Source organism: Cydia strobilella, chromosome 1 (genome assembly GCF_947568885.1).
Source record: "Cydia strobilella chromosome 1, ilCydStro3.1, whole genome shotgun sequence".
Taxonomy (NCBI): domain Eukaryota; kingdom Metazoa; phylum Arthropoda; class Insecta; order Lepidoptera; family Tortricidae; genus Cydia; species Cydia strobilella.
Window position 1 is genome coordinate 24,420,065 of NC_086041.1, and position 12,227 is coordinate 24,432,291.

At 37.9% G+C, this 12,227-nt stretch overlaps 1 protein-coding gene across 1 annotated transcript in view; it reads left to right on the forward strand.

Moving 5' to 3' along the window:
* Positions 1–12,227, forward strand: part of LOC134742355 (protein O-mannosyl-transferase TMTC2) — a 149,179-nt gene that overhangs the window by 124,172 nt on the left and 12,780 nt on the right. Inside the window, exons 5-9 of the mRNA XM_063675419.1 lie at positions 6,139–6,224; positions 9,672–9,934; positions 10,919–11,059; positions 11,195–11,279; positions 11,975–12,153. Coding sequence (XP_063531489.1) covers positions 6,139–6,224; positions 9,672–9,934; positions 10,919–11,059; positions 11,195–11,279; positions 11,975–12,153 — 754 coding nt within the window. The remainder of the gene's footprint in view (positions 1–6,138; positions 6,225–9,671; positions 9,935–10,918; positions 11,060–11,194; positions 11,280–11,974; positions 12,154–12,227) is intronic.

The window sequence follows — 12,227 nt, forward strand, 5'->3', positions numbered from 1 at the left end:
CTTTGTCTTTTGTGGATCTCCAATCACTCACTACCGCTAAACGTACCATATTTGCATTTTATCGCGCCGACTATACCTCAATTAACAAAGATTTGCGGGCTTGCGACTGGCCTGCGGTTTTAGGCTCAGGTGACGTCGAAGAGGCGGTCAAATGTTTTTACAAAATTATATATAGGTATGGTTTGCGAGATAAGTACGTGCCTCAAAAAATGGTAATAATACTAACTATCCACATTGGTTTAGTCGCGGGCTTATACGGGCAATAAAGGAGAAGTACAAGTATTTTAAGAAGTTCAAGACATACAAAAACCTCTCAGACAAGTACATCTTTGAATTACTTAGAGATAGGGTCAAGTTACTTGAACAAGAGTGCTATTCCAAATACATAAGCCAAGTTGAAGTCTCGCTAAAAACGAATCCACGTTATTTCTGGTCTTTTTTGAAAAACAATAATAAGGGTTCTTCTATTCCTGCTTCAATGTCTTACTCTGGCTTTACCTCGGACACTGGTGTTGGCATCAGCAACTTATTTAGCGATTACTTTCACTCTACTTTCTTAACTAATAATGCTTCACCTGGTTCTTACCCGCTAGATGAGCCTGCAACTTCTGTCATTGCTGATATTGCATCCATCGAAGTCCAGCCTGACCAAATTATGAAACTTCTTAAAAGTCTCGACCTTAGTAAGTCTGCCGGGCCTGATCATCTTCCAGCTGTTTTCCTTGTCAATTGCTCTGAAAGCATCTCGCTACCACTAGCTATACTTTTTAATAGATCACTTTCAGAGGGAGTCATGCCACGATTATGGAAATCTGCATTTGTTACACCCATTCATAAAAAAGGAAATAGGAGTAATGTTGGGAATTACCGCCCGATATCTAAGTTGTGTCTTGTATCCAAATTACTTGAGCGCGTGGTTTACAACCAGGTGTATGCCTCTCTTAAACATGTATTCTGTCCCTATCAGCATGGTTTTCTTAAACAAAGATCTACGGATTCCAACCTTGTCTTATTTAATGATTACCTGTCACGTAGCTTAGATAATGGAGATCAAGTCGATGCTGTGTACACTGATTACAGCAAGGCGTTCGATCGCATCGACCATAATTTGCTTTTACAAAAACTTCTATCAGTAGGTATAAGGGGAGACCTCTTTCGATGGTTCTCCTCCTATGTATTGAACAGGTCTCAAGCGGTTGTTCTGAATGGATTCTCATCATCATGGGTGGAAATCCCTTCAGGAGTGCCCCAAGGATCTCTTCTTGGACCACTATTATTCACCATTTTTATACATGATATTTCCCAATGCTTTATACACTCAAATATTCTTTTATTTGCCGACGATATGAAAGTCTTCCGGATAGTCAATAACGCTCTTGACGCTACTTACCTTCAAGAAGATCTTCTTAGACTAGATCAATATTGCGCTGTCAATAAACTAGATATAAATGTGTCCAAATGTTTTGCCATCTCCTTTACTCGAAAGCGCAATTTCTTTAATTATAACTATATGTTAAAAAATGAGATTATTTCCAAGTGTAGTGAGATAAGGGACTTGGGTGTCTTAATGGACAATAAGTTGATTTTTGATCGGCACGTGGACTCAATAGTCAATAAAGCTTTTAAGGCACTTGGTTTTATCACAAGATCGTGCAAGAACTTTAATAAGTTAAAATCAATTAAAATTGTCTATTTCGCATTTGTAAGAAGCCATCTCGAATACGCCTCTCAGGTTTGGAACCCTTGTTATGACACCTATATTTCTAAAATAGAAAGAGTTCAAAAAAAGTTTATTCGTTCTCTGAGATTTAAATTCAAAATTCCAAAACAAAGTTATAAACAGCATTGTGCAAAACTTCATCTGCTACCTCTCTACATCCGGCGTAATATATCCGACGTAATATATATTATGAAAATTGCTCAGAACCATGTAGACTGTCCTGATCTACTAGCTAACTTGAATTTCACAGTCCCCCCACGCATATCCTCTCGCACCAAAAAAACCTTCCATATTCCCTCCGTTCATACTAATTACAGGAAAAACTCCTTCCTTCTAAGAGCTGGTAAGTCTTTCAATCAGCTTTGTAAACATCATGATCTCATCGATCTGTTCTGCGATAGCTTTAGTTCGATACGTAAGCTAATGACTCAGGACTTTTCCCACTGTTAAGTGTTAACAGTGGAAAAAGTGTTAACTCAACATTGTATCTCTATCCTGTTCTTTTTTCTCTCTTTTGTTCTTCTTGTTAACTGTTTAAACCAATTTTCCCTCTCTAGTAAGATAAGTAAAGTATATTTATAAGTTAGTAAGTATTATTAGTTGTAATTTCGCACACCATGCACTTTACGCAGTTTCTGTATGTGGAAACTTGTAATTGGCTCACTGCTTCTATGTTATTACCTAACGTGTTACTTCAGCTGTAAGTTTTCCTAATAAATAAAATAAAATAATAAAATAAAATAAAAATGTGAGTTTGAATAGGCCTCCATATGCGCACACGTGAGAGCGCAACACGCTGACAGAATGAAATACAGTTGAATATTGATTGAATTTTGGATTTAACGGGCCTATAAATTCCGGTCTTTTGATGGGCTTGCGTGGGGATATAGATCCAACACGTAGAGGGCCTTTGGAGAAGTTTAATGTCATGTAGATTCAATTTATTATATTTTATTATTGAATGCAGGCTGATAGTTGTCTAATTGCGTTTTGCATTATGTTGATGTAAACACAAGCGAAAAACAATACGTCACTATCTATATATATATTCTAGCATAACTAGTCTGATTTGATGCCGAAGTTTTTACGAGTTACACCATCCGTTTAGCTAGTGGAATGACGTTGTAGTTATAGCCATACGTGTTAATTTTTTATCATGTAAGGCATACTCTTCTGATCTACGAGTCCTTGTCGGCTCGGATCTCAAGCCTGCGTAATTATGCAATCTCGTCCTCATCGTAGCTCGGTCAATGCTGCCTCTCGCCGGTAACCGTTTAATCTCCTCCTAGCCGTTTTCGGCCACAGCGACTGCGTTCTACTGCTGAGAACATCATTGGTGTGCTGTCATGTGACTGACATAGCCAATTTTTGCAGCGAATGTGCTGCCACAGTCGCTGCAGGTTAGCACCCCTCCGATTTAATTGTATCTACGTTACGGCCACAGGTGGTCTGGCCTTTAGCTCGTCGCGCTTAGCGCCCAGTTCAGTGCAGCGCCTGATTTGAAACTGTACCTGTGTCTGCATATCATGCCTCCAACGCGGACGGTCACTGGCTAGATTCTCCCATGTCGTTGGTTCTATATGAGCTCTCTTCATGTGCCGCTTTAACACATCTTTGTACCGCAAAAACTGGCCGCCTTGCGTGCGCTTTCCGTTTTGCAGTTCGCAATAAAAGATGCGCTTCGCGACTCGGTATTGGGACATGCGGGAGACGTGGCCGCACCATCGTAGCTGCCGTCTCATTAGGTAGGCCTCTATACCAGCAACATTGGCACGTCTAAGGATCTCCGTGATCCTAACACTGTCGGACCAATGGAAGCCCATAATCTCGCGGAGGCGTCTTAGATGGGAGCTGTCTAATGAGCGAATGTGCTGACGATACAGGCACCACGCTTCCAGGACGATAGCCATATGTACAGCTACTTTAGTGAATTGCTTTATGTCGTGCAACCTAAACACCTTGGAACGAAGTCCCGGCCGAGTTTAACGACAACCTGCGGATTGGCAATTGGCAATTCGCAATGACAAAGGGTGGTGTTTTTGCTTGTAGGTACTGTAATTGCGCTCAATCGACATCCTAGAAAATAATGAAAGTATTGATAGTTGTAGCGCACAGAAGGTCCACTATTCACCCAAATCGATTAATTGACAGCTGAAGCTCATCACCAATACGTTGTAATGAATGTATCTACTATGGGTAGGCATAAAGCTCATCTCATGTGGTCAAGTTGATGCTCTTTAAATGAGGCTCAGCTATAGGCAATCATGTTATCATGGAGGAAGTAAGTGTAGTCAAAAAATATATTTATTTATGTACCATTACGTACTTTGTCACACTGACAGTCAATATGAAAGCCGCTATTGGTCTCGCATTATTGTTATTGTGACAAGGTACAAAATGGTACAGAAATCAAATTCCTTTTCCGTACAGTGACAAACAAAGGTTAACAGAACCATCGGAAATTATTTTAATTTTATTGTAAGTATCCTTGCTTGTCGTCGGAAACACAACTAGTATATTCTTAAAACTTCATTAATTAATACAAATAGTTTTTGTGGTCTATTTTGTTTAACGTTAATATTTGCTAATGTATCTACCCGTGCGGTTCAACTCAATTCCAATTTAGCAGATTAGCAATGTAATGTGCATTTGCATACTGGTTACCAAAATAATTGTCGGAAAGCAGTTTCAGCAAATATTTATTAATATACTCGTATTGGCTAACCTAGCTAAAATGTTTCATTGGGTACCGTAGAAGTCTACAACTTTGCCCTTTCAACATAACTTTGCCCAACGCGTCACAGTTGAGTAAAAGCGAAATAACTTAAAAGTAGTTATACTTAGATACACTTTCTTTTTAATCTGTGTTTTTATCTACCCGTGCGGTTCAACTCAATTCCGATTTAGCAGATTAGCAATGTAATGTGCATTTGCATACTGGTTACCAAAATAATTGTCGGAAAGCAGTTTCAGCAAATATTTATTAATATACTCGTATTGGCTAACCTAGCTAAAATGTTTCATTGGGTACCGTAGAAGTCTAGAACTTTGCCCTTTCAACATAACTTTGCCCACCGCGTCACAGTTGAGTAAAAGCGAAATAACTTAAAAGTAGTTATACTTCGATACACTTTCTTTTTAATCTGTGTTTTTATAGCTAATAACACTGGCCTATTGATTGATGCGTATCTAACTTCAGTCACGCGTGAGCCAGCTGTGAGAGCGGATGTGTTTTTTGGTGGGCCAAAGAGGATCTAAAAACTTCGATGGTATACTTTTCACTTTATTTACGTAGCAAATAGTCTATTACGTAAAATTAACTATCATTCATTGTTTTGCAGTTAACAAAGTGCCGCAAACTGGTCTCAAATCGAGAAAAGTGGGACATTGTATATTTCGCTACAAAAAATAACATTCGGTTGGGAATTTGATTTGAAAAAAAAAAAAAAAAAACCTACTTTTTGCAATAAAAAAACGTATAACCAAGTTATTGTAGTTGAATACCTTAAATTCAATGGGGTTGGCAACTGTCAAAGGTTTTAGGCAGTCAGTTTTAAGTACAGGTTTTCGTTGGGAATGCTATCCAAATCATGTATGCTCAACATGGAAGCCATATTTAAAGAGCGATAACTACAAATACATCCATACTATCCATACTATATTCTTTACTATATATCCATACTTAATATTATAAATGCGAAAGTGTGTCTGTCTGTCTGTCTGTCTGTCTGTATGTCTGTTACCTCTTCACGCTTAAACCGCTGCACCGATTTAGTCGTAAGTTGGTATAGAGATAGTTTGAGTCCCGGGGAAGGACATAGGATACTTTTTATCCCAGCTCAAGGGGGTGAAAAGGGGGGTGGAAATTTGTATAGGGTATCAATAACCGCTGAACCGATTTAGATGAAATTTGGTATGGGGATAGTTTGAGCTGTGGGTAAGGATATAGAATAATTTTTATCCCCGAAATAATCCCTTAAGGGTGTAAACAATGGGGTAAAAATTTATAGAGTGGACTAATTTGGGGGTGAAAAAAAGGATGGATTTAAGAAGAAGAAGAGGATATGTTTAAAAATTAAGATACCCAATTTACTAATTCCACGCAGACGAAGTCGCGGGCAAAAGCTATTAATATTATAAATGCGAGAGTGTGTCTGTCTTTACAAACCCCATTCAAACATGTCCTATACAAACACAGCTATACCCTTTATTTTATTTAGATCTCATTTTGACATCGATAATTTATAGCCGTACATTCCGCTTTTACTTATAATATGTATTATTGCGAGTAATGTCAAACCCGAATACACCTCTATGTATTCAGACAGCTGTCTATGTAATCAGACAGCCTAGCCCTCTGGCTATCCTAATTGTTGAAAAAATTGTTAATTTGTGTTTACGCTTTTTGATTGTTTCAGAGGAATCATACTGCAAAACCAAAGGAGATACGGAGAAGCTATAAAGAGTTTTGAAAAAGCGATTAACTTCCGACCTTCCATGGCTTGTAAGTACCTAATAAATTGTAATACATGTGTACTTGCTTATCATTTTCTAATATATTATCCGCAAACCAAACTGACGACAGGTTAATACTTGTGGTTGAAGCAAGAGTAAAAGATATTGTAGTTAATACGTTCGTGTCGTCCCTGCGGCGGTAGCACGGTCGCATTTTTATCGCTTGTCACCATTCCTGTCCCTGTCAAGTGTCGGGCATAGTGACATGCGATAAAAACGGAACTATGCTGCGCCCGATCAGTTTGTGTTTGTTTGTTTTTCGGATGCCTGTAATAACCGTAATAGGTATATACATTTAAAAATAAAATAAAAAGAATAAATACATATTTTATGTCAATTATCATTTTTAACTAATTTTTACCATATGCGCAAATTAATAGTGTATATAAAAGTCATTATTTACCAGGTTACTTTTAAAATGTAATATCTCTGGTGTTGCAGGCATCCATAGGCTACGGTGACTGCTTACCATCAGGCGGGTCGTATGCTTGTTTGCCACCGTCGTGGTATATAAAAAAAAAACATTAAAATGCAATTCTTTTAAAAATGGGAACACCCAATAATTCCGAAATATGTTTTTCCGAATTTCATAAGCACGATTTTCATAATCCCGATTTTTTAATAAGTCCGAAATATCAAAATTATGATTTTTAAAAACACGATGGAAGAAAATCACGAATGTGCTGTTTCCGAAAAATTAAAATCCGATTGTCATTTTACCGAAAGCTTATAGTTCCGATTTAACACCTTTCCGAAAAAATGTTTTTCCGAATTCTTAAATTCCAAAAAACCATTGTCCGATCGGAAATAAAATAATTCGGAACTCAGCAAATTCGGTCTTTTATAAGGTCGGAAATATGAAATTCGTGATATTCAAATGAAGACACGTTTCGTTTAAGTAATTCGGTATTCAGAAATTCGGTCTTTTGTAAGGTCGAAAAATTAAATTCTAGATATTCAAATGAAGACTCACGTTTTAGTAATTATTACGGGTGTCTGTCGTGCCGCGTCACGTTAAATTCGGCATTTTTAAATTTGGCATAAAATTTCGGCATAAATAAATTCGGATTCGGAGATTCGACCTCCAAGAAAACGAACTATTGCCAGATAAGTGGGTTAGGTTAGGTTAAAACTGCGACCTTGAAATAAACGAACTCTTGCCAGAAGTGGGTTAGATTAGGTTAGAACTGTGACCCTTAAGTAAACGAACTGTTGCCAGAAGTGGGTTAGGTTAGGTTAGAACTGCGACCCCCAAGAAAACGAACTGTTGCCAGAAAAGTGGGTTAGGTTAGGTTAGAAATACGACCCTCAATATAACGAACTGTTCCCAGAAAAGTGCGTTAGATTAGAACTGCGACCCTCAAGAAAACGAACTGTCGCCAGAAAAGTAGGTTAGGTTAGGTTAGAACGGCGACCCCCACTGAAAATAATTGTTTTTAGAGAACTAGAAGGAATAACGTCAATTCGGAATTAATAAAATCGGAATAATGGCAATTCGGAATTCGTGAAAATCGTAATTGTTAAATTCGGTGTTTGTCACGATCAGAATTGTTATAATCGGAATTATGTGGTTCGAAATTTACAAAAATCGGCTTTTCGGCTTTTTGGAAATATAAATCTTCGTGATTTTCATCATTCGTAATTACGACAGTCGGAATTTTGATAGGTCGAGCATTTAGAAATCGGAATAATAAAATTCGGTATTCTGAAATTCGGCATAACATTTTTACCTTAAGGGACCCACTGACTATCAGTTCGCCGGACGATGTCGGCTTGTCAGTTAGAACAAAAATTTGACAGTTCCAAACAACTGACAGGCCGATATCGTCCGGCGGACTGATAGTCAGTGGGCCCTTTTACACAAGTAGGTATGGTAACAGGTAAAACAGGTTTTCAAATAAAAGCCGAGTAGGTTAAAGTTAGCTCTGTATACCGTTAGAAGGAAAGTTGAGCCCGTGTTGGAGCCAACTTTCTACTTCCAGTAACAAATAAGGACTAAAAGAGAGAAGATTTTACGTTCACTGTAATTTTACTCATAGCGATTGCAAACTTAGGATAAAAATATACATATAAAAATTTGGATAAATAGATAATTAAAAATATGGTTTAAATCACTACAGTGGTGGTTTAAATAACTACTAGCCAAGTTCAAAGAAAAAGGAACTGGCGAAGTGGCGACGCAGCAACTGTGTATTACACTGTACTTTTGACCCCTTCATAACTTGAAACCTATCAACCTACACACATGAAATTTAGCATATTTATTCAGTTTCAAACCCACTAGCTTGTCTAGAATGTAAAATTTCATTAATGTAGCTCAAACAGTTATTGATAAATTAACGTTTAGAAACATATTTATGACTGTCTGACTCACTTATAAATCAAAAACCTAACCTACTTCTAGATGACCTAGAAAATTTAAATTTGGCATCAATGTAGACTATTAGGTGTATGTAGAGGAAAAAATCTAAACACTGAAAATTAATTATAATTCGATGAAACAAACATTATATTGATAATTATAAAATTTAGACTAAAAAAAAACCTAACCCACTTTCAGATGACTTAGAAACTTGATATCTGGCGCCAAGGTAGACTATTAGATGAATATAGAGGAAAAATCGGAAAACTGAAAATTAGTGGTAATTAGTTGAAAAAAAATCAAATATTGATAATTATTAGATTAATTAAGACTTATAGACCAAGAACCTAACCCACTTCTAGATGACCTACAAACTTGATATTTGGCATGAAGGTAGACTATTAGGACACACTACAAAGGATAATATCTAAAAAATTGATAATTGGCCGAGCGTTAGCGAGTGTCTTCTTTTCAGCGTGGGCAAAACTGTTTTCGTATGTCCGGATGTTCTCATCTGGAGGTCGCATTTGGGTCAAACACAAAACTGTGTTCATGTCTTTCCTGAAGACATACCCAAAAGTTAAGGGTTATAAAGGTTAATTTTCTTATTGAACCCTTATCCACATGAAAAGGTACTCCCTTTATTTGGATAAGTATGATAAAATCATTACCACATGCCCACAAGCTGTTAACTAATTGTCCAGAGAAGAGAAAACTTGTGTGTTCAATCAAAACTGTACAGCTTTATAATTTCAGGATTTTCTTCATAGGACAGAACTAGGCACCCATATTGACAAGAATAAGAATAATAATGTTTTTGTTGCGATTTCTGTATTTACAAAATAGTTGTAGTTAGAAGTTAAAAATAACGAACAAAGAACATTTAACAATAAAAACTGGTAATTCCTGGGTAATTCTCATTCTATGACAATTTTTTTTTATCGCTCTTGGAGTTTCAGTACCTTGAAGCGGCATTCGAACTTTAATATTCTTATCTTGATTTTCCTATACGTTCCGCCTTCTTAACTAACTGCTTTAAGTTCTTACTTCTACCTATTATCTGTGCCCCTACAGTGGCGTACGTAAATCTCGGCGCATCGCTGATGGCGGATGGGCGCCTCGCCGAAGCAGCCAGCGCGCTCCGCGCCGGCGCCCGCGCTGACGGCGTACGTGTGCGCGATCGGCGCGAGCACGACGCCGCCCGCGTCTCGGCGCTAGTGCAACTAGCGGCGCTTCATTCGCAAAGGGGGCACTGGCACAAAGCGCTGTCAGCGTACAAGGAGGCTCTACAAATACTTCCGACTAGTAACGTTCCTATTGTAGGGTGGACGAGACACGTAAGTTAATTTGAGACTATTTATACTCACCACAGTGCCCCAACATACATACGAATAAAAAACCCTATGTGACATCGGCAAAATCATCTACGGAGTTTTAGCGATAAGGTTTACTAAAATGCTAATGTATTGTTGTTCAAATTAAGACAATAAAGTACCTATAAAATTCCCGTGAGACTCAAACATATTAAAATTATTTTAAAACGACCCCTCGACCAGTGAAGACGTGTCGTTGCTGCGTGAAGAGGATCCTCATAAATTGGATAGAAATTATTGAATATACACGGTGTTACTTGAGCCACTGAAAACCTGAGACACCCCAACAGTTTTTTTTATTTTAAATTCATCTTGAGTACTTATTTTTTAATTCAATAAATATTTAAAAAAAATATATGGTGTTTAGTTTTCTTAACAATTCTATTCGACTGATAATTCTACACAAGATGCTTCGTCGTTTTAGTGACATCAAACAATTCCTAGTTACCATCGAAAACACTGTTTACAGACCATTTGCTTACCTTACTGCAACGAGATAGGGTTTACCAATGGCCAGTTAAGGGTGTTGCTCATTGACAAATAACGTGTCAAATGCTAGTTATTGATATTGTTGCATTATAGACTTGTAGAATGGGCATGTACAAAAAAATAAAAAAAAATAAAAAAAATACCCCCATTAAAACATAGCGCGATCGATTCTGCTATCGATTCTGAACAAACTGTTTTTAGGTTTTCAGTGGGTCATGAAACACCGTGTACATTACTAATGCACTTCCACTGCAGCTATTAATGAATATTTACGTATCTCTAAGATGATAAAATCACAAATACCCAAACTTTTCGGATTGCCAAACAACTTTCAGGCATAACTTTGGATATTAGGTACTTTGTATCGGTACACATTTTATCTTGCTGTCATTCAATTAATCAATCAACCAACTCAAACGCAATCGAGTCAAATGATTAATTGATATCCTGTCATACCAGAACCTGTTGTCCATGGTCGGCGATGTGCACATGCAGCTCCAACAGTGGGCGCAGGCAGAGCACAGCTTGCTGTCCGCGCACGTCGCGTCGCCGCACCACGTAGGAACACACGTCGCCATGGCGAGAATACTTGCTAGGAATGTGAGTATAAAATAAATGTGTCGTGATATCACGACCAATACATGATAGCCGGCAACACGATATGTAAAAAAATGTGTAGTTATCAATGTATTCATTCCTTGTGATACCTTTCAAATATATATTCTATAAATACAGGCTACCCGGAGTGTGGAAGCAGAAATGTGGTTTAACAAGGCTCTACTTCTAGCACCAAATGATCCGTCAATAAGAGACCAATTTGGTACGTATTTTTTTACTATTTATATTTCAGTTAGAATTTTAATTGGTCAGAATTATGATGTACGTTTCAAGGAAGCAATAATCAATAAATACGTATAACGACAACCACTAGCATTATACACTTAAATTATACCGGGTGTAGCCTTTAACACGAGCAAATAATTAAAACATACATAGATTGTACTCTTCAAGCGGTGACACTTTTGTTCAATAACTTAAAAATTATGAAGTCTAGACTTCCTAGTTTTCCTGCAAATTAAATATTATCTTCAATGTACGCCATCGTCATTGTAATTTTATTGACTTTGCTTGTGATGCCATAAACATAACAAAATTCGCAATACATTGCGTCCTAGAATAAAGTTAAAGCGCCACTTGCACCACCCCACTAACCCGGGGTTAACCGGATAAATCGTTAACCCAGTGTCAAATTGTACTGTTAACCATGGTAACTCCAGGTTTAACTGGTTAACCCCGGGTTAGTGAATGCTGCAAGTGGCCCTAAGTGTAATAAAAATCAAAACACAAGTTATTTTTAATAGTCGCTGAACAAATGTTGGTCATTTTGAGGAGTACCGCCTACAGATGAATATTTTGCTCATGTTACAGGCAACATCCGGTATTACATAATATAAAATGTATGAGTTGGGCAGTATAACGTAAAGCATTATGATATTAATTAAGACTCTGCAATAGGGATGTTTCTAAGATCACAAAGGCGAGTGAGAGAAGCCGCTGAGCAGCACGTTCTGGCAGCGCGCCTGGCTCCGACGGACGGCGTGCGCGCGGCATCAGCGGCGCGCGCTCTGCGGGACGCGCGCCGCTGTCGCTCCGCTGAGCGGTGGTATGCGAAAGCTGTGCAGTTAAAACCTGAGGTAGTACTTTTTAACCGACTTCAAGATTTCAAAAGGAGGAGGTTCTGAATTCGGTTGTGTTTTAAGGGTTCCTT